Source organism: Microcaecilia unicolor, chromosome 3 (assembly GCF_901765095.1).
Source record: "Microcaecilia unicolor chromosome 3, aMicUni1.1, whole genome shotgun sequence".
NCBI lineage: Eukaryota > Metazoa > Chordata > Amphibia > Gymnophiona > Siphonopidae > Microcaecilia > Microcaecilia unicolor.
The window spans coordinates 162,037,800-162,064,922 of record NC_044033.1 but is presented as its reverse complement, the minus strand read 5'-3'; the positions used below and the strand labels follow the sequence as shown (position 1 = coordinate 162,064,922).

General features: G+C 41.9%; 1 protein-coding gene across 1 annotated transcript in view; it reads left to right on the top strand.

Moving 5' to 3' along the window:
• The window catches only part of PTPRK (protein tyrosine phosphatase receptor type K), a 919,308-nt gene that overhangs the window by 487,547 nt on the left and 404,638 nt on the right, over positions 1 to 27,123 (top strand). Inside the window, 1 exon segment of the mRNA XM_030196529.1 lies at positions 21,679 to 21,972. Within this exon segment, the coding sequence (XP_030052389.1) occupies positions 21,679 to 21,972 (294 nt within the window).

The following is a 27,123-nucleotide window of genomic DNA, read 5'->3' as shown; positions in this document are numbered from 1 at the left end:
GAAGAGTGAAATATGGTTGACATATAGAGACGCTGTAATAGTTACAGGTTCTTTTAAGCAGAGCTAAAGTTTTTCTCCACATTGGTGTCTGTTGTGGGGTGGGGGGGGGAGGGGGAGTTGAAGGCTTAGAGGTGGATTGGGTGGGGGGGCAAAACACTCCTCACTCTCCCCTCCGCCCCCCATGTGGGCATGCAAGGCATACCTTAGCTGACAGGGATTCAGACTATCTTTCTCTTTGATCTAGGCACAGAAAAAAAAAAAAGATTTTAAATGTAGGTTTCAACCTAATTCATGTTTAATGTGGGATATAAATGTCATAAATAAGTAAATAAATAGAAACTCTAGATGTTGAGCACCTGATTCTCATAACATGATGCCTGTTTTAGTGGTTCTTTACCAGGAGAAAAAAATCTCTGCATGAATACAACACATGCTAGAGGGTGCCTATTACCAGCCCCTTCTCCAAATGACACACTGATAACAATTTATAACAAATTACTACTCTACCTTTGAAAAGCCGGCATGTTTGAGCATATAAGTGAGATTAAATAAAAATGCTACCAACATTAAAGAACGGCAACATGGATGCAGCAGCTCAGAGGACTGCTGTGTTTGGGATGATGGCTGCGCAGGGTAGACAAACCTCCGAGGAATCTTGACTTAATGCGTCTTCTGTTCTTAATCTAACCTCCTTTGAGCTGCAGCCCTGCATGCACTATTGTCAGCTTCTTTTCTCCTCCCGGGCTGGTACTTTGACGGCCTGAAACAAGAACCATGAGCTGCGATCCTTATTCTTGTGGCGGACAAAACAAAAAAACAGCATGAAACCTTGCGCGGGGCCGTTGCCCTGCGTGCGCCGCAACCGGCTTCCTTCCTTCTCCCTCTCCTCAGGATGTAACTACCTGTTTTGTAGAGGGAGGAAGAAGGGAACTGGCAGGGGCGTTTGCAGGGCTACGGCCCCGCACATGGTTTCATGCTGCTTTTTGTTTTGCCGTGAGGGTCGGACTCGGAGTGAGATGTCCAGCCACAGGGCAGCTGGAGCTGATGCTGCCAGGAAGGGACCTGAGCCACCCCAGCCCAGATTTTGGGAGCCGGTTGTTAAAGTTTAACAACCGCAGTGGCGTAGCCACAGGTGGGCCGGAGCCCGCCCACCCATCCAAAATTGTGACACACTTGTGGCTGGTGGGGATCTCCAAACCTTGCCAGATTAAGATTTTCTCTCTTTGGGCAGCCAGCAGCATTTGCCTTGAGCTGATGCTGAGATCGGCCCTTCTGCACATGCTCAGTTTTTGCACATGCAAAAGCACTGAGCATGCACAGCCTACTGGCAGCAGCATCAGTTTAAGGTAAGTGCTGCCGACTGCCGTTTGGAAGAGTGCTGGCTGCTCGAGGAGGAGGAGGAAATCTTCAGTTGGCAGGGTTTGGGGATCTCCACCAGCTCAAGTATTTCATATTTGGTGTTTCTGGGAAGAGAGGGGTGAAAAGAGGGGCAAACTGGAGGGGGACCGGGGGGGAGGCGAATTCCATGCCCACCGACCTTGGTCTCAGGCCCGCTCAAAATTGGCCATCTGGCTACGCCCTTGAACAATCAGCTCCCCAAATTCTTAAACAAAAAACCTACGGCTCCGAGGAACCGGCTCCAGCACACCACTCTGTACAATGAATATGCATAAGCTTGATTTGTGTACACTGGCTCTATTATATGCAAATTTATTTCATGCATATTCATTGTGGATATCCTGAAAACCTGACTGGCAAGAGGGTACTCCAGGACTGATTTGGGAAACATTGGACTTCAAACACCATAGAATCATATAGAATATGAAAATTCAGTATATAAAAGTTGGTTTCCACTGTGTAGTGCTTTTAGGCAAACTGGGAAAGTTCAGTTTCAGAGATACGCATGACATGATGTTTTCCTTAGGGCTTTCGGTGTCAAAGCTACCTTTGATAGGGAAGCGTATAACACTTATATATGCATTGGGACACTTAAACAAAAATAGCGAGGAGTTGGCAACAATAGAAATATGGCCTAGAATAGGATTTGTTCTTAGACCCACTCACATATTTTTTTTATGGGAGGAAAGAAGGGAGCTAAAAACCAAATCAGAGAAATAATTTTAGAAGAATTAGAATTAAGGAGAGGGTATATCTCCCCCCCCCCCCCCCCCTCCTTGCCCTGCCCTTCTGGCTGTTTCCTTATTTTTGGTATCTTAGTACTAGGGTCTTTGAAAAAAAAATCCTAGATAACGGGATTATTATTTTTTTTTTACATTTGTGAGTTTATTTTGAAGACCATGTGAAAAATGTTTGTGTTATGGTGACAATGATGGTTTCCTTTTACCTAAATAGATTTGATTGTATTAATAGAGAGGGTTGAGAGTGCCAGGACTGGATGCAAGAGTGACTTTACAGGAGAGGGATAACTCTTTAGATGCAATCAGGCCAGTGGTCAATTGCACAGTTGAGAGTCCTTTTGTTCTGGTCAGCTACCTCTGTTAATTAAATACAACACTTATCAGCTAAATGTGCATCAGTGTCAGAGGACTTGCTGACATCCAGCAGCAGGGGAGAATTAGAGACTCACTTTTTTGGGGGGAAGCGAAATATGACTCTTGCTTGTTCTATAACACATTCCCCAGAATGGACAGTAACTGATGTGAGATGCTGGTACCATTTTTTTTTTTTTTTTTAGAAATTCTGTGTGATAAATATAATGGTGTGTTTACTTTAAATCCCCACAGGGTCACTAATTTATGTAGACAGGTTGAGAATGCTAATTAGTGGTGTGGACTGCTTCAGCAATATTTACTAGAGGCACATTTAAGCATGTTTGTTTTTCTGGGAGAAAGGAATGAGACATATTGGAGCAAATTGGATTAGGGGAGATTGGTACTGAGCTTTGCATTTTACTGTGGGTTCTGTTGAATGTAATTGATTAGGCAGGCAAGACTATATCATGCTTAGTAGATTTGATGGTTCAAAGATGACATTACAGCTTTTTTTGTTTCCTCACTGGTTCCTGAGAACTGTTGCTTTCATTGGAGATCCCAGTAGTCTCATGGTTCGTAACATTTCAAGCAAAAAAGATTTTCCAGCGGATATTCAAAGCGAGTTTAACTGGCCAGAAGCAGCCACCAACCACTCACTTGGTTGCAGCTATCCAGTTGTTTTCAGTGGTCCTTAATTGGTCATCCTGGCTGAAAACGACCGGTTAGCACCAAACTTAAAGCTGGCTATGTCAGGGGCATCTCGGGGGCTAACTGGCTAGGTTTAGTGTATAAATAGCTATCCCAGTGATGGCGAACCTTTCAGAGACCGAGTGCCCAAACAGCAACCTATAATCGAATTATTTATCACAAAGTGCCGGTACTCATTATGGGTGGGGTCACCACATATGACTCCACCCCTATGATAGCCACACCCCTTACACCAGCCATGGTGCATATAAACAGACATCATTGAAAATATTATACTAGTATTGGAGAAAAAAATAACATGATTTTCTTTCATTATAAATCATTTCTGTAAGCTGTTACAGCTCCAGTATACCCAGTGCAAAATAAGATAGCAGATATAAATTCTCAAATTGGACATATTCCAAACACTAAAATGAAAATAAAATGATTTTTTCTACAATTGCTGTCTGATGGTTTCGTTTTTCTATCCATATTGGTCCTAGTCACTGATTCTGCTGCTCTCTATCTGTTTTCTTAACTGCGTTTCCAGGGCTTCCTTTGCATTTATTTCTTTACTTTCCTCCTTTCTTCTTCATTTCTTGCCCTCCATCCAAGTCCAGCAACCCTCCTCTCCCCTCCAGCCACAAATGTCCAGCCACCTTCCTCGCCCCCCTGCCCTCCCTCCCAGCACCAGGCAGACCTCCCCTCCCACCAATCACCTCCCTCCCTCCCCACCAAGCACCAGGCCTGCATCCCACCCAGCAGCACCAGGCCTCCCTCCCTGCCTCCCTCCCACCCAGCACCAGGCTTCCCTCCCTCCCACCTAGCACGCAGCAGCACCCAGCATCAGGCCTCCCTCCCTCCCACCCAGTACGCAGCAGTACCAAGCACCAGGCCTCCCTCCCACCAAGCACCAGGCCCCCCTCCCTCCCTCCCACCCAGCACCAGGCCCCCCTCCCTCCCACCCAGCACCAAGCACCAGGCCTTCCTCCCACCCAGCACCAAGCCTCCCTCTCACCCAGCACCAGGCTGGCCTCCCTCTCACCCAGCACCAGGCTGGCCTCCCTCTCACCCAGCACCAGGCTGGCCTCCCTCCCTCCAAACAAACAAGCATCAGGCCTCCTGCCAGTCCTCCCTCCCAGCACCAGGGCCCCCTCCGCCTCTGAAATTTAAAAGGCATACCTCGGGGTTAAGGTGGCGTCGGCAGCGAAAAGCGTGTTCTTTGCTCGGCGCGCCTTCGGCCTTCCCTTCTTTCTCTCAAGCTCTGGTCCCGCCCTCATAGGCCGCTGCCCGACGCCACCTTAACCCCGAGGTATGCCTTTTAAATTTTGGTGGAGGGGGGCCCTGGTGCTTGCTTGGTTGGTTAGAAGAGGGAGGGAGGGCGGGCGGCTTGGTGGGAGAGAAAGTGGGCGGACCAGCAACGGCGCGCGTGCCAAAGGAGAGGGCTCTGCGTGCCATAGGTTTGCCATCGCTGTCCTAGAACAATTTTTTTTAAAAAGTCTTATGCTACTTATCCTTCAAATAAGCAACTCTTGATTCACAGCTTTTTAAAAAGGTAAACTAAACTGAAGGCGTATTAAAAAAAAAAAGAAAAAAAAAAAGAAATCAAAGCAAACCTGGGGATTACCTCAGTTCTTTGTAGTATCTGGTTTACATGGAGGAAATAGAACATTTTCAAATTCACAAGGAGCAGCTAATGAAAAAAGCAATTATGTTTTTGAATTTACAGTTCGTAGTCATGTAATATGCAAGTGGCATTTAAAAAAATTATGAGCTCCACCTGAATTACATGTTTAAAAATACATAAAAATTGCTTGGCCGCTGCTGTCTAGCATCACAGTGCCCTACCTCAACTTCATATATATTTCTCGTGTTTAAGTCTCAAGGGATAAGTTTAATATAGAGACCCTAACCAAGACCTCAGCATTATTTTTCTTCCTTTCTCACCAGTTGTAATATAACATGCATCCTACCGGGGGGAGGGAAGGGAAGTTAAGCCAAGCCTTCCAATAGCTGACGGAAAAGCGTTATTTAATTTTATTCTACAGGCTTAAGGCTCCAGCACTCTTGTGGGTTTTTTTTCTTTTCTTTTTCTTTCTTTCACTCAGACTTACCAGAGAGACTACCCCGCTACGCTGCAGCAGCCTGGAGCTTCCTTGCTCTGCCTCCTGCTCACACTCCCCCCCCCCCCCCCCCCCCAGCTATGCCACGGCTACAAAACAAAATAAAACCATATGCGGGGCCATAGTCCTGCATGTGCTGCTGCTGGCTTCTGCCTCCTCCTTCCCTGAAACAGGAAGTTACATCAAGGAGGAGGGAACTGGGAAGCTGGGAAGCTGGCAGCGGCGCATGCAGGAGTACGGCCTGCACACAGTTTAATTTTGTTTTGCACAAGGTGATTTAATAAGTCTTAGTAAACCTCCTTGGTTTTGCAGCTGTGACGAGGGTGGGGGCAGTGGAGAGAGTGAGCAAGAGCCAGAACAGGGAAGCTTGTGGTTCCTCCAGGCAACAGCTGGGAGGAGAAGTTAGGGGTAGCTCATTTGGGGGGGGGGAGTGCTCCTCCCCCCCAAAACTACCCTTGACACTAGCCTTTATTGCTTTATTGAGAGCCTGCACTGCAAAGAATTTATGAAGTACAGTCTGAGGTTAAGGAAAGAAAATACTTTAACTTAGAGTGTTCAAAATACATAAGTAGTCTTCTGAATTGATGTCTGCAAAGACAATATGCATCAAGAGGTTATTTGAATGCTAAACTATTATACACAATCAAGAACATTAAAATGGGTAAGGATAGATAGGTTCTGTACCAGGATGTCCTTTTTCTTCTGTCTTAATTTGGTGCTGTGTTTCTCTGGGGTCCCTGTAAATTCTTGCTTTTAGAAGGGGAGTTTGTGCTGATCTTATTACTTGTGGAGATGGAAGTTGCAAGGCAGCTCTGTCAAGTCAAATGTAAACCGCTGATAAGGAAGGCTAAGACGGACTTTGAAAAAAAAATTGCGTTGGAGGCCAAAACACATAGTAAAATTTTTTTTAGGTATATTAAAAACATGAACCGGCAAAAGAATCTGTTGGACCGCTAGATGACCAAGGAGTAAAAGGGGCAATCAGGGAAGACAAAGCCGTAGCGGAGAAATTAAATGAATTCTTTGCTTCGGTCTTCACCGAGGAAGATTTGGGTGGGATACCGGTGCCGGAAATGGTATTCGAAGCTGACGAGTCGGAGAAACTTAATGAATTCTCTGTAAACCTGGAGGATGTAATGGGGCAGTTCTACAAACTGAAGAGTAACAAATCTCCTGGACCGGATGGTATTCATCCAAGAGTACTGATAGAACTGAAAAATGAACTTGTGGAGTTATTGTTAGTAATATGTAATTTATCCTTAAAATCGCACGTGGTACCGGAAAATTGGAGGGTGACCAATGTAACGCCAATTTTTTTAAAAGGTTCCAGAGGAGATCCGAGAAATTATAGACCGGTGAGTCTGATGTCGGTGCCGGGCAAAATGGTAGAGACTATTATAAAGAACAAAATGACAGAGCATATTCAAAAGCATGGCTTAGTGAGACAAAGTGAACATGGATTTAGTGAAGGGAAATCTTGCCTCACCAATCTACTAGATTTCTTTGAAGGGGTGAACAAACATGTAGATAAAGGTGAGCCGGTTGATATTGTGTATCTGGATTTTCAGAAGGCATTTGACAAAGCACCTCTTGAAAGACTCCAGAGGAAATTGGAGAGTTATGGGATAGGAGGTAGTGTTCTATTGTGGATTAAAAACTGGTTAAAAGATAGAAAACAGAGAGTAGGGTTAAATGGTCAGTATTCTCAATGGAGAAGGGTAGTTAGTGGGGTTCCCCAGGGTTCTGTGCTGGGACCGCTGCTTTTTTAACATGTTTATAAATGACCTAGAGATGGGAGTAACTAGTGAGGTAATTAAATTTGCTGATGACACAAAGTTATTAAAAGTCGTTAAATCGCGTGAGGATTGTGAAAAATTACAAGAGGACCTTACGAGACTGGGAGTCTAAATGGCAGATGACGTTTAATGTGAGCAAGTGCAAAGTGATGCATGTGGGAAAGAGGAACCCGGATTATAGTTACGTCATGCAATGTTCCACTTTAGAAGTCGCAGACCAAGCAAGGGATCTAGGTGTCGTTGTTGTTGATACGTTGAAACCTTCTGCCCAGTGTGCTGCTGCAGCTAAGAAATCAAATAAAATGTTAGGTATTATTAGGAAAGGAATGGAAAATAAAAATGAGGATGTTATAATGCCTTTGTATCGCATCATGTTGCGACCGCACCTCAAATATTGTGTTCAATTCTGGTCGCCGTATCTCAAAAAAGATATAGTGGAATTAGAAAAGGTGCAGAGAAGGGCGACAAAAATGATAAAGCGGATGGGACGACTTCCCTATGAGGAAAGGCGAAAGCAGTAAGGGCTCTTCAGTTTGGAGAAAAGGCAGCTGAGGGGGAGATATGATAGAGGTCTAGAAAATAATGAGTGGAGTGGAACGGGTAGATGTGAAGCGCCTGTTTACACTTTCCAAAAATACTAGGACTAGGGGAGCATGCGATGAAGCTACAATGTAGTAAATTTAAAACGAATTAGAGAAAATGTTTCTTCACTCAATGTGTAATTAAACTTTGGAATTCGTTGCCAGAGAATGGTAAAGGCGGTTAGCTTAGCAGAGTTACAAAGGTTTGGACGACTTCCTAAAGAAAAAGTCCATAGACCATTACTAAATGGACTTGGGGAAAATCCACTATTTCTGGGATAAGCAGTATAGAATGTTTTGTACTTTTTTGGGGATCTTGCCAGGTATTTGTGACCTGGATTGGCCACTGTTGGAAACCGGATGCTGGGCTTGATGGACCTTTGGTCTTTCCCAGTATGGCAATACTTGTGTACTCTGTTGTTTGGAGCATGAGAGAGACAGAGAGCAAATCTTCGCTTCTTCAAAGCAAAAAGAAAGTTATTCCTCTTATCCTTTGTCTATAATTTCCTTCAGAGCTGCAGGGATGTTTTCAACAGACACAATTACATAGCAAAATGTTGAGACAAGTTTTCTCTGACTTGTAGAAAGTAGCAGAAGGAGGGAGCAGAAAACTTTTATATCCATTTTTAGTCCCTCTCTCTCCACATGATTGTTTGCCTGCCCTGCCCCCCCCCCCCCCCCCTGCAGTTTCAAAATTTGCTTCTCTCATCCTTCCCTTATACCTACCCCTAGTTAAGGACAGTTTAATACAGGGTTTTGTCCCTCTGCTCTGGAAACATCTCTTCCATTGTCAAATGAAACTAAAGGATGGCACTAATAGTGGCTCAGTAAACATATGAATGGCTAGCCTTTGCACCTCTGGCCAGAAGTGCTGAAGGGCTAAAGTGAAGTCAAATAATTTAAAGATGGGAGTCTTCTGCAAGAGAGAGTGGCAGAAAGGAACATTTCTAACCAAAGAACTTATAGACAGGAGTCTGCAACTCCCTTGCTGTGTTTAATTTAACATTTTCTTCTGCTTCACCTGGCAGCCAGTGGAGGGTCTAGACTTGATCTGTAGAAGCCCCAGTCCACAATGATTTCCCTTAAGTCAGCGGGCAGCACTGTGCTGTGAGAGAGTTTACCTGCCATTGTTTAAATTATTCTCTTAATAACAGCAGACATGTTGTGGCTAATAACACTCTCTCAGTGGCTCATTTATTCTACTGTGGTACTCATTTAATTGCCGTCAACTTATTTCTTCTAGCTGTTGAAGTTGTTGGTACTGAGCTGCAGAAAGGCAAGGTGCACAAATTACACAAGTGCAAGAAGAGGAAGAGAGGATCGAGATTTTGATTGGTCTAGTTTTGAAGTAATGAATGGGAGTCATTAATTGAAAGTTAATTGGGTAACATCAAGAAAGTTTATCTGGTATGTTGGGATTTCATGCTTGAGCTGCTGCCTACAGTACTGCTGGGATTTTTTGGTTACACCATACCTCAGGGTTTGATCGTGTATTGTGTTATAAAGAATATTAATAATGCTGCAGAACAATTACTTGTTCATTTACCAACTGATTAAAATTCATGCATAATTTATCATAAATTAGAAGAGACTTAATAAATAAATCTCCTCGTCCTCAGGAGCCTAGAAACAAAACACACATGCTAATGTAAAAGTACACTTTTACCTCAAATGATTTTTTTAAAATATGCATTGGTACATTGGTCTCATTAATGCAGATTTCCAGTTGCTGCTGTCGTGCTATTAATCAAAGTCTATACTTCCCATCAGAATTCTTTATTTTTTTAAAAAAGCATTCTGATTTTGAAGTACCTTATCTGTTGGCTTAGCCTTGCAGAATGTTATGTGTTTGCTGTGCCCACTATCCTCATTGATCTGATCAATGTCTTAAAATTCAAACCAAAGGAACCTGTTTTGTATTTTTTTTTCTCCTGACAAAGAAGTTAAAGCAAAGTGAAGATATATACAATGGTGGGAAGAAGGTGACTTTAAAATGCCAATCTGTGGCCCTACCTACCAACATGTCCATGTTATGGTTTTAAAACAGGAATTTAGAGTGGTTGAACTTTGAGTTTGATTGGTGCTTCCACACAAATTAGCTCTAAATTATGTTGTTTACTGGGCATCCATTTAGAAATAACATTTCAGCAAGAGGGGAAAGCTTGTGGAAGTGAGGCCACGGAGTTCTTTCTAACCCCCATACATGAGATGGTGTGGGTATGCACGTATGTTATATTGATGTTCTCCAAGGACAAGCAGGCAGCTTTATTCCCACATGTGTGTGATGTCATCCAACTGAGCCCTAGTGTGGATTCTTATTCTCTAGCACTAGAGAAAGTTCTAGCAGCATCCTACCGCACATGTGCTGGTGCCTTCCTGCCTAATGCTCAAGCACAGGTCCCCCAGTCTCTTCGTCTCCCCCCCCCCCCCCCCAGAGCTGAGAAGGACACATTAGTAAAGTCTTCTCTTCACACTGTGCTCTTCAAAACTTTTTTCGCTATTGCGAGTGCCTTCCTCTGTGGGTACTTATCATCTTCTTCTTTTTCTTTTTAAATTTATTTCTCCTGTTTATCCGTTCCTCATATTTTTTCTCTAGTGTTTCAGCCATTTTGGGGGGGGGGGGTGGGTTCTTTATTTTTTGCGAGTGGGTGAGCGGTTAGGCCACAGCCCCAACCTAAATTTGAATGCTTCCCCTTTTTTAATTGCTTATGATTGAGGAGTTTATCTTAGCTGAATTTACAATGTCCCAGAAGGTTCCCAGTGGCTTCAAGTGGTGTGCCAAACGTTGCCGTGTTATTTCACTTACAGGCCCACACAACTGGTGCATTGGGTGCCTTGGGCTAGATTATGACCCCTCTGTTTGTGATCTTCGTCTTCATATGCAGGCCATGGCACAGAGATCGCAATTGGCTCAACAGAAGAACCTTTTTGGCTCTTCGAAGGCCAGACCATCATCTTGAGCACCGGCAGCATCGACCTTCATGGCTGCTTTGACACTGGTAAGCATAGGAGTGCACCAGCATCGAGTAGATCTCCACCTGCCTCGACACCGGACACTATTAACAGGCCCCGGGACTGGTCAACATCGGACCTGACACCGGGGAGATGCTCAGAATTAGCAACATCCTCGTCTGCACCGGGGGATTGAGGCTGTATGCTTTAGGGGAAGCCAAGAATCATATACATCGGTCCTCCTCGATGCACAGTGCCTGGAGCACTGGGGCATTGACCTCTCCGATACCCGAGAGGTGCCATCTTCAAGAGGAACACTCCGCCTCTGTGGAAGTGGTGCAGGTGCGTCAGTCATCGAGCAGCCAGGTCCCCATCAGTGTTTGGCACTGATAACTTCGCAGGCTGCCACCGCCCCTGTTCCCATGCCCATGCTTGATGAGCTGTTCTGGGGCATGCTTTGAGAGGAGATAGTGCAGTTGCTGCAGGGAGCTCCTGCTTTGGCATTGAGTGTGCTAGCACCCTCAGCGGAACAGGCCCTGTCTGAGGTTCCATCGATGCTGATGCCCAGAACATCGACACTGGCATCGCGCAGGGTGTCAGAGCCAAGGCCTGAGCAAGCAGTACCCCTTCTGAAATCAAAAGTGGAAGCTTCTCTAGAGTCTGAGGGAAGGGCTACAATTCGACGCTTCTTGCAGTGTGGATGTCATTCCACTAGGTTGAGGCCGGTGCAGATTCAGTCTCCTGATAATCAAGAGGAAGCAAGTGTTCAGAAATGATTAGCGTTGGGCTATTTAAACGTTCAGATTATGGCTTCAGCCTGTTTCACGGGCCAAGTACAGAAGACTTCTCTTGTGGTTCACCTGAATATCGTTCGATTCTTCAAGGGAGTGGGCTGCTTGTGGGCCTCCCATTCGTATGCTGTGTCCAGAATAGAACCTTTAGTCATTCGAGCTAAGAAGCCTCCTTTTGAACCGCTCCAGAAGGCCACCTTGAAAGATCTTATACCAAGGACAGCATTCTTGGTGGTGGTTGTGTGAGCATGTAGGGTTTCAGAGCTTCAGGCTCTCTTGTTGGGATCTCTTTCTTCGCTTTTTGGAGACAGGTTCTCCTTGCGCACGGCTCCTTACTTTCTTCTGAAAGTGGTATCAGAATTTCATTTCATCCAATCTGTGGAGCTTCCATCCTTTCAGAGAGGACAGAGAGGCTCAATATTCTTCCTTGAAGTTTCTCAATGTGCATAGAATCCTCGTTAGATATCTGGATGTCACGAATTAGTTTCACAAATCAGATAGAATGTGCTTTTTGGTATACAGAGGGGCTCATTTTCAAAGCACTTAGACTTACAAAGTTCCATAGGTTACTATGGAACTTTGTAAGTCTAAGTGCTTTGAAAATACGCCTCAGAGTCTTGACCTCATGGCTTCCAAGCTCACAATTGCTAGATGACTAAAGGAGACTATCACGTCAGCTTATTTGCTTGCAGGGAACCAGGCTCCTCAGGCATTTCGAGCTCATTCTATGAGGTGTACAGTGACCTCCTGGGTGGAGACTACCTTACTGTCTGTAGATGTTTGCAAGTCAGCAATATGGTTGATACTGCAATACTGCAAAGCACTACAGGATGGATGTTGTAGCATGCTCGGAAACCAGTTTTGGGGCTTCATTCCTCAGAGCAGCAGTGCCAGGATCCCATCCTTTCTAGGGATTGTTTTTTAATATCCCACAGGTTCTGGAATAGTGGGAAACTATGTAATAGAAGGAGAAATTTAGATCTTACCTGATTATTTTCTTTCCATTAGTCCTTTCCACTATTCCAGAGGCCCGTCCAAGGTTTCTGAGATGTTTGGTGCAAAGTAATGGTTCAGATAAAGATTGACACCTTGCATGGCGCTTCCTGCATCTGTCTTGTCCTCCACAAGTTGTCCAGAGATGAGAGAGGTTTACACATGTTTGCTTGTCTGGTTAGTGTTAGGTTACTGAGTTGTTCAAGGTTGTTGTGTGCATTCTGAGTTTCTGCTTACTGCTTGTCTATGTAAATACTGAGGAGCTGGACTAGATGCCGAGAGAGAGATCTCAGCTCAGTTTTCATTTCTCTATTTCCACCTGGTGGTTGATGGGCACAACTACCCCCCCCCCCCCCCCCCCACACACACACACACATTCTGGAATAGGACTAATGGAAAGAAAATTATCAGGTAAGACCTAATTTCTCGCATTTTAATCATCTGCTCTAGGTTTTATATTTTGTTTTTATAGGCTGTTAAGCTTTTATTGTTATTTAGCTACTTTAAGCACCATTTAAATGGATTGAATTTAGTTTCATTTTTTATTGCTTTATATATCATTTTCTGAATTGGTTTTTCTGATACTTCAATTGTTATGATTTGGTTTAAAATCCTTTGAACATAACTGGAATGCTGGCCAAAATTTTAAATAACTGATAGCACACATTTTGCAAGCTGGTTGAGCTAAATGCTTTCTGGGTTAAAGTTTGTGTTCTTTGGGAACAGCACAAGTCAAGGATTCAGAAGGATAGGACGGTTACTTAATACCAAACAAGAACTGTTGAGTTGCAACAGAGAGCAAGCAGAGATTTTTTTTTTTTTTTTTTACTCCATCCCTGGACAGATGCCAAGGTATTGCTTGAATACCAAAGTTGAGTGTTGAGCATCAAACTTTAGATTGGATATTACGTTCCTTATCCAGGTTCATCCCAACTTAAGTAACTCAGATTTCAAGAACTTTGTGGGAACAGAGCTCAGTGATTTTTCATCTGAGTAATCTTAAAGGGCATATTGCATCTGTCACGTTAGCTTGAAATGTTCTTTTGGATTTCAGGAAGCGTATTTTAACCCAAACAAGTCCTGAAAAAAAAAGTGTACTTCAACAAATTGACATTACTTTTTTGTGTGGGCTTTTTAAAAATATTGATATCTGCTAATTTTTTTATTTGAAAACAGATCATTTTGTGTTAATATTCTTGATGGAGTCAGTGTCAGGTTCTTAACCTTATGAATTTTTTTTAATTCTTACCACCTGGTTGCTTCTCTCAGGTTAACTTTATTTTTAGACTGGATGAGTATAAATAGTATACCTTCACGCTTCTTGCAATATTCCAAATGCTGAATGTTCCAAAACTGCCAGGCTGTGTAACGACGAATTTAGCAGTGCTGCCTAATTAACTGAAACAGATTAGTCCAAATATGAGCCATCTGGAATGGAAATGCACCACTTGTGTTTGTTAGTGGATTTATTTCATTATGAGAATATATGCTGCTTTGGTTGTTCTTGAACTGTGGCACTTCTACTTGGATGGATGATCTGGTGCTTGAGGCAAGAATTTACAGAGCTGTTCTTTCACTTCCATTTCATTTTCTTTATTGACTTCAACATAGTATCAGTCCCTACCACCTTCCCAAACTATTACTGCTGCTGCTGTTTTTAATTTCCAGTAACACTAGACATACACCGTGCTGCACATATACACAACAGACAGTCCCTGCTCTGAGGACCTTGCAGTCTATTTGAGAGAAAGCTCAATCTAGGTGTTTTCTAGCTGTTATTTTGGATTTTTTTTCTTTTTAAAACGACACCTAAATCGTAAGTCCTATCTTTCTTTCTTTCACCTTTGATCTGGTTAGTCACTCTCTCCTGTTAATCTCTACTACCTTCTGTGGGTCTTTGGTCTTGTTCCTTTCTTAATGGAAGTTCTTTTCAGGTATCCCTCCCGTCTTCCCTTTCTGACCCAGTGTCCTTGCATTGTGTTCTTCAGGGCTTTTTTCTTTCTCCCTTGCTTTTCAGTGTTTTTTCTTAGTCCCCTGGCTTCTCTTATCCAGGAGTATCACATTAAATGCTATATTTATGCTGATGACATTCTCTTAGTTTTCCCCCAGGACCCCTGTCATCCTGACTTCAGTTCTTTGCAAAGGTGTCTTAATAAAGTTTGTTCCTGGTTTACTTCCCACCAACTCCACCAAAATTTCTGCAATCTGGCTCACTGGTCATCGTTCCAAACCTTCTCTTACTCCTACCATTGATGAGGACCCCATCCACTGGTAGACTCTATGAAATACCTTGGAGTCCATTTTGATAGTGCCTTTTTGTTTTCTCGAATTTCTGCCACTGTTAGGAGCTGTTTCTATTACCTGCATTTGATACGCTCTCTTTGACCATACTTTACTATTGAAAGCTGCACCACGTTATCCTATGCATTGGCTGCCATAAAATTGGATTATTGTAATATTATTTATGCTGGTCTTCCTGATATTTCTCTTCGTAAACTGCAGACAGTACAGAATACTGCTATTTGCATTCTCTCTCATGCTGGTTGCTACAATCATATTACACCATATATGAAAGAACATCATTGGCTCCCTATAAAGTATCGGATCATTCATAAGATTCTGACCATCACTTTTAAGGCTCTCCGGTTGGGCTGTCCACCATACTTGGCTTGTCTCATTGCTCGCTACTTCCCTACACGGGAACTCTGTTCTGCTTTTGACTCCCGACTCACTGTACCATCTGTTCACTGTGCCCACCTCAGCTCCATGTGTTGTTCTGCCTTTTTTTTTTTTATTTGTTTGGCTTCATTTCTCTAGAATTCTTTACCCCCTGCTATGAAAGTTGAACTCTCGCTCCCTGGCTTCTGCTGTCTCCTTAAAGCCTATTTTTCTCCCAGGCGTTTCCTTAAACTCCTAATTGCAGCATCATTTCTGGGTGACAGGTATTGGCGGTTGTTCGGTTGTCTCTGTTCCCCTTCCCGTTTTTATTCTTTACTGTTTTTCCTTTCTGCCATATCTGCTTTATTTCCTCTGTCCTATTGAAATTGGTATTCTTTTCCTTATTGTTTTTGTTCAGTATTGTACGCTGCTTTGATTTGTACTGAAAGGCAGTATATCAAGTTCCCAGTAAACAAACATATTGACATTTTTTTTAAACCAATATCCATGTTGATTTAATTCAAGTACTCTTGAACAGGGCTGTCAAAGTACTTTTTATGTCATTCATCTAAGCTCTGTTCTGTTCATTTTTATAAAAAAGCCCATGTCTCCAAGTAGCATGTTTAGATGACCTAAAGAGACTGTTGAAATGCCTATATTGAAGGTTGAAATAATGTAATTGCTAAGGAGAAGAGGGCAAGATAGAGTAAAAGTAAAATACAACTAAAAGATCATCACTGATTCAGCTGAAGATGCAGTAACACGAAAGGCCAGAAAATTATTTGTATGGTTTGAGTTGAAAAAAGTTTTCCTTGAGTCAGCGTATCTGCATTTTTGTGTGCAGTGCTCGTGGAGGAGAAATTGCTGGTATATCTTCTTGTGTACAGCTGCTTATAAAAATAGAGAATAAACCTCTTTCCATTGGGCTATGGGTGAATGCTTTTCTTCACTTTATAGTCATGTCAATATATTGGGTCTTGTGGTGGTTCATTGGTTTAATGAGGAATCTCATTAATGCATGTGAACCGGATTTGTAATTGAGAACTTATAAGACTCACAGGGGAGATTTCCCAGCTCCTCTTCCTATCTTCATGCCTTCCCTCCACTTTTTTTTGCTGTTTGTTTATTTTAAAAATTTGTGGCAGGAAAATGATCCCCAAGCTGTATCAAGGTAAACATGTACCACTGGCAATCTGCTCGTCTGTGGAGGGAAAAGAAAGGGTCTGCAAAACTAAGAAGAGCAGGAGAAAAAGTCTTTGAAGAATAATGCCTAACATCGCAGTTTAGTGCAGGACCAGCTGAGGAACTGGCCTATAGTGATTGAAGAAATTAAGTTTTCTGTTGCTTGTGTAATCCTCTTTTTCTTCATGGTGGGGTGCACACCAGGTAGAGGTTAAGGTGAGGGAGGCCCAATACTGTACCAATTATATGCTTCTGTAAAATCCCAAACAAGTTGAGGTGGGGATAGCAGTTACTAGGCGGCCTTGACTTCAATCATTGACTTCTCATCTCATTTAGAAAAATATAGTCCACTCCAGGTTTTTGTTTTGTATATAATTTTCAAGGCTAATTAGATTCTGGTACAGTAGATGATCCAAACCAGAGAAGTTTACTTAAAGTTGGAAATTTTAAAAAGAGCATAATAGGAATGGAATGAAACAACAAAATTCTTTGAAATTCCAGAATTTAGGCTTTAGTGAAAATTCCTCACCAAAGCAAATAAAATCATACTATTGAAAGAAATCTACTTCTGGGTTCTTGAGTACTCAGTCTGGAAACCTTGAACTCCCTCTTCTTCCTTCCCCCCCCCCCCCCCCTCTAACTCCAGAAAACTAAGACTCCTTGTCTCAGTCTTCATAGACGGAAAATCTACAGAATACCTTTTGATAAAGCAGTGACCTAGAAATTCCTTTGGAACAGTTGTTCTCAACCCAGTCCTCAGGACACACCTAGCCAATCAGGTTTTGAAGATGTCCACTCCCCTGGCCTACTTTAATGATGCCCTGGAGGTCTAGGTAGGATGGACAAGAGTGTTCCACACTGGCCCTTGCTCATTCTGGCTCCAGCTTCAGAATGGTAGCTGCAACGTCAGATCTTTTTAGCTCTACCACTAGGATGATGATTAAACCAGTACCAATTTAGCATAGGTCAGTATCAAGTTTAACCGTGTGAATAAAATGGGATATGTATGAGGTACATAAGTACATGGAAATTTATCTCATGTATATTTATTGTGGACATCCTATAAACCTCACTAGCTAGGTATGTCCCAAAGACTGGGTTGAGAATCCCTACTTTGGGGGATTCTCACCCTCCTATAGGTTGCCTCATGGTCCCATCCTGACTCCGGTTGACACTGTGAAGAGGTTGACTTTTCCTAGCAGGGGAGACCCCTTTCTCTCTCTCTTCCTTTGACAGCTCTTCTGGCTGCCTCCCATAGCTCCCTCAGGTTGACATCACTCTCTGACTCTTGAATCATCATCTTATACTCTGGCCCCCACCCTTGGAGAATGAGGTAGTACATCTGATATCACTTCTGCTAATACCACCTTCACCCCAAGCCATGGAAAGTCTGTATTTTAACATATGGAAAGTTCCTCATTTTAACATATAGTTCAGATAAATACCTTCATGAAGCCCTAGAGCAGCTGTGTCCAACCTCAGTCCTTGAAGGCTGTAATCCAGTGGGGTTTTCAGGATTTATCCAGTGAATATACATGAGATCTATTTGCACAGATAAACAATGACAATTTATTCTCCTCCACTCTAGCAACGAAATTCAAAATCAGCATATGATAAGCCAGTTCCAAGATAAATGTTTCACCAAATAACTATAAAGAAACCCTAGACAGACCTCAGCAGTGCAACTCAATGGCAAAAATTTTCAGGCTTTGAAAATCAGGCACACAGGTCATCATTGGGTCTGTTAAATTAAATGTTTAATTTCTCTATATTTTCTTATATACTTTGAACTTTTCAACAAAATTATAATTTTTATGACTACATATTTAATGAAAACTTAAGCTTTGTTGGCTCAGGAGCAAAACAGTCTGACATGGCGCATGTTTCGCATTAAGCTCTTTCAAGGACAGAAACCACCTGTAAAATTAAAAATATTAAATCCCCATGTCTTACTGTGTTGCTCCTGAGCCAACAAAGCTAAGTTTTCATTAAATTTCTAGTCATTAAAATTATAATTTTGTTGAAAAGTTCAAAGTATATAAGAAAATATAGACAAATTAAAAATTTAAATTAACAGACCGATGACGATCTGTATGCTTGATTTTCAAAGCCTGAAAATTGTTTGGCTTTGAGTTGCATGCAGATTTACGGTATGTTTGACTATCCATATCTATGCACTGAACTTGACCTTACCCCTATGTAGATGAAAAGAGGACTACAGTGTCAGAACAGGTTGTCATCTAGAATGCATACTTAAAGATGACCTTAGCAAGCAGTCCCTCAAATAAAGGTCTCATGCTATATATACAAACCCTCCCAATGGTTCTTCCCAGAACTGCAGATCCTTAAGCATCAAGAATGTGAGTTTATGTAAATCTCACCTACATGAAGGTAGGCTCAATTGTAGGAAACACATGGCAATATACCACCATGTTTTTTTTCATATACTTTGCCAGTAAAATTGAAGGTCCCCATTAGGACCTGTAAATAGTTCTGTTGAACATCCCATCATTTATTGAGGAGAATATACCCCCCCCCCCCCCCCCCACAAACCACTACCAATGCACAGCCATATGGGACTCGTTCAACCAGTTAACAGAGGAGGCTCTCAACAATTTTTGAAAGGCCTGCGGTCGATACTGTGCCCTTTTGGTCCCTTTCCAGCAAAGATAGTATAGCTAGTAAGCAAAAACCTTGTTGATGAGGTCACTAAAATTATCAATGACATTTAGGGTGTGGTGTAGCCTCTATTGAAAAAGGGCTCCCTTGGCCATGACAAGCTTGAAAATAACACACCAATTTCTAATATCCCTTTCCTGGCAAAACTAGAAGACTGTATTCAACTAAATGATTGGGTCTAGCCAGTTTTTTTTTTTTTTCATTTTAATTTAGCCATGTAAATTTTGCTTCAGATCTGGGTATAGAACAGACATTGCTTGTATTCCTGCTTTTTGATCTCCACAGAAACCATGACGTGGGATTTGCTTCGTTACTAGTGTTGCTGGATTTCTCAGCAGCCTTCAACACTGTTTATCATATCAAATATATGCTGCCATGGTTGACAGAAATAGGCATTTTGGCACAGTATTTGCATGGTCCAAATCCTATTTGTCAAAGAGCAATCAGTTCTGTTCAGCAGCAGCAACAGCAGCACATTATTCACTTGGGCACTGGACTGCAGGGTTCTATAGGGATTCATACTGTCACCTATTTTATTCATAATAGCTACCTCAGGCCTTTAGTTGAGTTGCTTCAGATCATGGACACAAAATTCTATATCTTTGCCAGTGATGTGCAACCACTCATTCCTACTGAACCAGATTTACTCACAGCTTTGAGTGAATTGACTGTCTAATAGCAACTCAGGAATGGGTACAAAACAAACTCTACCTGAGCCCAAGTAAAACAGATTCTGTGGGTTCCTAATACAAGTGAACAGGTACCTGACTTTAAAATACCATTTAGGAGTATAAACTTCCCCTAAAATCACAAGTCAGGAATCTTGGGATTCTGGACCAAGGGTTCTCAACCCAGTCCTGAAAACATAGCTAGCTATCCGCAAAGAATATGCATGAGATGAAACTGGCATTCACTACCTCCATTATATGCAAATTTATCTTATGCATATCCTGAAAACCTGATTGGCTAGCTGTGAACCGTGGACCGGGTTGAGAATCACTATACTAGATTCAATACTTTACTTTGATCAAATTCAAACAACCTTGAAAAACTGTTTCTATCAAATGCCATAACTATAAAATCTCTTTTCTTATATATATAAAAAAAATCTGACTACAATGGTCTGTGCCATAACATCATCATGACTAGATTACTGTAATGCCCTGTACACTGATTAAACAAAAAAGGGTTTGCATCAGTTCCAACTAATTCAGAATGCCGCAGCACAACTGATAGCGCACATCACACCCTTTCTGCAATAATTGCATTGGCTACCAGTAGCTTACAGGGACAAATTTAAAACCCTTGATTTTCAAGGTCCTCAAAATTGGCTAGAGTACCAAAAGAATAAGCTAACCTTCTATGCGTCTTTGAGACCTCTAAGATCTTCTTAAGAAGCATCATGATCTGTATCCTTGCAAAAGAAATTGCATGTTGTGATAGTCTTTTTCAGGAATATCCTCAAACTCAAGACTACCTCTACCTCAGGATGCAAGTAAAAGCCTGTCTTTTCTCTCAAGCCTTTTATACATATAGTGACAGAGTACATCTGGACTAGCTTGCCACACACCCCTAACTGAGATCAGTTCTTCATACCTTAGTCAACTGTACATATAATTTGTCTTCAATTTTGCAACCCATCCATTTTTATCCCAATGCACTAGTTTGTACTCTGCTGATATTTATCATATTTCTATTATGATTGTGCTTTTTGCTGTGTATATTTCTGGTATTGTAGCACGTTAATCCTGTTTCTAAGATTGTTTGCCATTTCCAAGTGTGCCTCATCTATGCGGTCTTGCCACGTCTGTCCTTTCTTCAGAGTATGCTGTGAGGCCTACAGTCTGTCTTTGTATATAGTGGGTTCTCAAATAAGATAGGCTGTGTTTGAGTTAGGAATTTCCTCAGGAAGGAAGGGGGATTTCAGAGGAAAATTGAGGTAAGAAAGTCCGTTGGTCACAAATTTGAATTTTGCAGGCAAAGTTCATTGGTCACAATTTTAAATTCTGGTGGGAATGAGGCTGTGGAAATTCGTTGTGACAATTCTGCCTCCGGAGGGGGGATGGATTTTTTGTAGATCATACTCAAACTCCCTCCCCCTCCCGAGACAGAACTGTCCCAAAGAATTCCCAACCTTATTCCTTCCAGAATTTCAAATTGTGATTAACGGACTTTCTTGCATCAATGTCCCTCCAAAATTCCCTTAATTTCTGAGGAAACTCTCACCTCAAACTCCAGGCAATCAGGTTTGAGAACTCACTATATAAAGACAAACTGCACACCTCATAGCATACCCTGAAGAAAGCTACAGTATGATGACTAAAATGTCAGTTCCACTTTAGACACAGCAAGATCCAGACAACTGCAACAATCATTTATGCTTACGTTTGATCGTTTCACTGATATACTATTAACAAAATTGTGTTTTTAGTAAAGCTGTACCTGCTGTACACACTACCTTGGGAGAATCTCTTCATAAAGGTAGCTAATAAATAAATACCAATAAAATAATAAAATGTGTCTGCACCGACTGCACACAGGTCTTGGTAATATTACTATAATAGTTGCCTCTTTACTACTTTCTTTGTGAACTGTGGCTTTTACGTATCATTTTTGAGTGGGGTTGGGGTGAAGTTTTTCTGAATTCTCTCTTCTAATGTATATCTTTCAAGAAATAGGATCTTTTTAAAATTCCCATTTAATTTTTAATTTATGAACTGAAATGTTTTTTTGGTCTCTTGCAGAGCCACCACGACCCATAGCACCTCCTCAACTGCTTGGTGTTGGCCCAACATATTTGCTAATTCAACTGAATGCCAACTCTATCATTGGTGATGGACCAATTATCCTGAAAGAAGTGGAATATCGTATGACATCAGGGTCTTGGACAGAAATCCATGCTGTAAATGCAGCAACATATAAACTTTGGCACTTGGATCCAGACACTGAATATGAGATCCGGGTGCTACTCACCAGGCCTGGAGAGGGGGGCACTGGCCAGTCAGGACCACCACTTATCACTAGAACCAAATGTGCAGGTAAGACTGTCTTTATTGACCTATAGGCATTGTTTAATGCATTATTGATGTCAGTATTCAGAGGGGGTCATTGTAATTTTAATTGGCATATCAAACATTAAAATTAAAGGCTACAGTAGATTCGAATAATGGTTGCTAAGTAGGAAGAGGTCTTAACGCCCACAAAAAGTTGTGCAGTAAAGCACAAACTCTTGCAGCTATTCATTGCTTGATGGGTAATTGTATTGGGCATGAGCATATTGGAAGACAGCCTTATATGCATTGTCATGTGCCACCCCCTCAAAGTATGTAGTCTTTCCAAATGTCCTCTTGATGCTTATGATGTTATCAATGCATATATCTTAGCATTTGCCTCATTTGTTTTATGGATGGTGGGGATAAAATTTATTTCTGGAAATAACTTAGTTGTGTTTTATAGCACCATTCATTTTTTTCAATATTTATATTTTGTTTCTAGTGTGCCATATATGTATTTATCACAGACTCTTAGTATTGATAATTTCACAGCAGTAGGCGTAGAGGGGCATTTTCAATATGACGTCTAAATCTGATTTTGGACGTTTTGCGAAAAACAACCAAAAAATTCAGTAGTGAACATGGCCATTTACAAACTAGCAAAACATCCAACTTTTTGTTTCAAAAATGGCCATTTGCTAGATGGTTTTGTGCTCAGTGTGTCTATTGTAGAACCATTTTTAAAAAGAAAAAGTCCAAGAGAAAAGTGCACAAAATCCATTGGGGGATGTAGGAGGAGTCGGGATTCTTAGTAGACTGGCCTCACAGACATCCCAGCAGAGCAGTGGGGCACCCTAGGGAGCACTGCAGTGGACTTCACATAAAAGATCCCAGGTAGACATCTCGCCATTACCCCCTTATATTGTATGGTGAGCCCTCCAAAACTCACCAAAAACATACTGTACTCAACTGTACACCACTACAATAGCCCTTGTATCTGCAGATGTCACCTCTATATAGGTACAGTAGGTATTTATTGTTTTTTGGAGGGCTCACACGTTGCACCATAAGTGTACCAGTTAGAGTAGGATATGGACCTCTGGGTCCACTGTTCTGCAATCCACTGCACTGACCACTAGGCTACTCCTGGGATCTGCTTGCTGCTCTGTTAAAGAGCCTGGTATGTACTGTCACTGGCACATTTTAGGGGGCTGAGAGGGGATGAGTGACCCCACTGGGGGTGTAAGGGGGGTTATTCTTTAATCCCTTCAGTGGTTATTTAGGGCACTTATTGGTCACTTAGTCGTGACTGAAACAGCTCTGTCCAAAAAGTTGTAGCTTTGGCCCTAGATGTTTTCATTTTTTTCCATTATTGCAGAAAAACATCTTTTGGTGCCACCCAAAACATGCCCCCAATGCGCCCCCTTGAGATTTTGACAAACTGTGGAACAAAATGTCTAAAATCAGGGTGTTGAAAATCACAACTTGGATGTTTTTGAGAGGAGAAACATCATCCTGCCACCTTTTATGACGTTTTTTGGACATTTTTTTCATTTTCAAAATGAGCCCCATAGTGTTTAATGATAGCGTACCACAGGTTTCCTTATCCTACCTAACATAAGCCTGCCTCCCCCCCCCCCCCCCCCCCCCCACCTTATAACTAAATAAATAGCATTGCCTTGGAAGTCATCGGTTTAACTTGAAAAGAAAAAAGTGCTTTATTTTAAGCGCCTCCTTTTATAGTCTGTCCCCCGTATAATGAGCTAAAGTAAATTAAATCCCTTTTTAAAATCATGTTTGCTTTTCTTTTGTGGGCAGATGTGACACCTTGCTGAGCACCACATTTCCTCTTCGCTTTTAAATGTTTCTGTTCAAACTGCAGGTAATAGGGAAAATATTGAGTTATCGTAGGGAAGGATGTATTTGAGAAATGCTGCAGGCCAGTTTACTCTGCAAATAAACACTCATAGTGGCAGATTGAAAATGATTTTTTTTGGATGTACTTGCTTTAGAATCTACAAATGCCGTGACATTTTGGAATATCATTGTATTGATCTCTTTGTTTTTGCCTGAGTCTCTCTTCTTCTCCTCCATCCCATTTGGAGAATTAACTTTTACTGCTTACAGGCATTCCCCCTGTTAATCTCCTTTCACACACCTGTAGTCCTGTTTGGGTCAGTGAAAATTTGCTTTTAATGCTTGTGCACACATTCATCTGTTCTCTAACCTACTTTTGAAGTCTATTGGGCTGCTCTTGCTCCCAAAGTTATCTTCACAGGACCTTGCAGCCCAGCTGATTATGAAAGACAGGAGAAAAGATCCTTTCAATGTGCACTAAATTTGAATGTTGTTAGAACTTTTGCATACGAGAAGAACATTTTAATGTGTGTGCAGTATGGAGAGAAATGCACTTTTAAGGTTTTTCTCTTGTCTCTTATGTACCCAAAATGGGCACATGACGTAGGAGTGTTGGATATGAGTGTGACAAATGCAAGGAGGCAGAGGGTACCTGTTTCCACTGTATTTAGGCGTGCCCCCCTCCCCCAATATAGCTCACTTATGGGAAGAAGTATTTGACAATTTCACAATAATGCTGGCTGTATAGTATACCCATATGCTGATGTTTATTTGATGCTTACACTGAATGTCTGATGGGTAGTGGTGTAGGGATAATGCCTATGAGGAAAGCATGCCTGGCAGTGAAACAATGTACGATTTATTGGGTGTGAGATCCACCTGCTGAATTTAAGGTCTGGAGAATGCAGATGCATGTACTGTTGCAAATGGAATATCTCATTATTATGAGTTCATCGAATGCCAAGAAAACATATTTTTATATATTTGGTACTTGTTTTTGGTGACCCTATTTTCCCCAGAGATGAAGATAGATACAAAATAGGGTTAAAATGTAGCTATTTGAATATGAGGTTAAGGGAAGAGACTTCACATGAGGAAACTTTTCTTTTTCATTTGATTAGACTCCATTTTCGTTTCATTAATGTTTTGATTGCTGCACGTTGCCAGTCTGTAATATTTGCTTAGTTGGGGTGTTCACTGTAGTGCCATTGCTTGCTGTAGGAGAGGGTAAAATTAGAAACATAATATATGTTCAAAACATGATGTTAACTTACTTTGACCTGTTGCACTGTGTGTACTTGTTGACAAGAAATGATTGAACTATAAAAGTGTGTGCAGGGCGAGGGCATAGATGCCAAGGGTGGAGCGTGACCAAAGCATGAAACTTTTTCAGATGGCATTTTAAAAAAAAAAAAATCCAAATGTCATCTCTTTGCAAATGGAAATAAGAGCATCTTAAAATATTTACTTTTCTTTGGTGCTTCTGAAAAGATATAGACAGAATGGAGGCCATATGAAAGAATTTTCAAAGGATTGTGCCCGGGTGACTAAACAGTTACCTGTGTAAATTCTCTGGGTTGACAGTTGCCCTCTACTCTTTTTCTAAAAGTATGTACATAGGTTTTAGAACACATGTACTTGGAGGTAGAAAGAAAAGGAATTTGCCAAAGGGAGACAAAGTACACAGAAAGGTATGCTCAGATCAGGGGCCTGGCCAGACCTCGGCGGGAGGGGGGACCATAGCCCAAGGGGGCACTCTTTAGCCGCCTCCCTCCGCAACCGCAATACCCCCTGCCCCGCTGCCGCATTAGGTACCTTGTTTGCTGGCAGGGTTCCCCAATCCCCGCCAGCTGACGTCTTCTTCAGCGCCGGTCAACTCCGGCGCCTTCTTGTTGTGATCATCTGTTTCTGACGCCTTTCGTCCTGCACCGTGCATGTAGCCCCATGCAGGACGTAAGGCGTCAGAAACAGATGATCACACCACGAAAGGCGCCGGAGTCGACTGGCGCTGAAGAAGACTCTTCGGCTGGCGGGGATTGGGGACCGCCGCCAGCAAACAAGGTACCTGATGCAGCGGCAGGGGGTCAAATGTAGAGAGGGCCGGGGTGTAATCTGTGGGAGCCCATGCCCCTGTGGCCCCACGTAACTACGCCCCTGGCTCAGATTTCTTCCTACAGGTTGGGCCACTTGGCCTTATCTCTGTCTAGTGTTTCATGAAAGCAGAGATCAGGATCAGTACACTGGTATTGAGACCCTGAGTGTGAGACCCTTCAAATGAATGTGAGACATTACTGATGAGCAAGACTTTGGCATTCCCATTTTTTTATGAAGAGGGATTCCAGTGAATTAAGGGTGCAAAGCACTATATTTTAATGTTATACAGTCTTAAAGTTTGTTTCAGTGTGACTGCTTTAAGGAAATTCCCAGCACCCAATTAAGGCATTTGAAAACAATAAGGAAAGCAATAAAAAGGCTAACACTGGAAAGAAGGAAACAATAATTTTTTGTGAGTGCTGTTGTTTGCCATGTTTGAGACTTGAAATAAGTGGATGTATATATGAGTTTTATGGTTTGATTGTTCCAAAAGTGCAAAGGCAGAGAGGAGAAAATAATTCTCCAGGATGTAAAATGTGTGCAAAATCTAGAAAATCTTTATATAAGGAATCACTGATGTAATCTGTTCCGTTTGCTAGTTATCTACTACCATCTACCCCTGAGTGTGTGACATTTCTCCCCCAAATTCTATAAATGGTGTTTTAAATTGCATGTGCAAATTTCAGTGCGTGCCCAATTGGTGTGTGCAGTTTAATTGAATAACAAGTCAATTAGAGCTGATAATTGGGCCCTAACAATTGGTGCCAATTGGTGTTAATTAAAATCTATGCATGGATCAAAAAGGGCATGGCCATAGGAGGGTCACTGGCGTATTGTTATAGAAAAGGAGATCTGTGCCTAATTTAGGCACGGGATTTACACCAAGGTTTAATTGGTGTAAGTGGTCGTGCCTAAATGTAGTCGTGGTTCCTGGTGCTTAGTGCTATTCTATAAACAGTGCCTAACTTTGAGACTGTTTATAGAATAGTGCTTAGTACTTTTTTCGGTGCTGATTTTTCGGTGGTATTTATAGAATTTTGTGCTTTGTGTCTAGAGAAAAGGCTTAGCACACCAGGCCCTATGTTGGGGTATATTACGCTGCCATCATTTTTGTAGGTTTGAATTTGATGCAAAAGTAAAAGGAGATGGACCTCTGCTGAATCAGCAAGCCAAAAAACAGTAGCAAAGGTGATCTAAGCCAAATTTATTGATAATGGAACTCATTAGGCCAAGTTTCAGCAACAA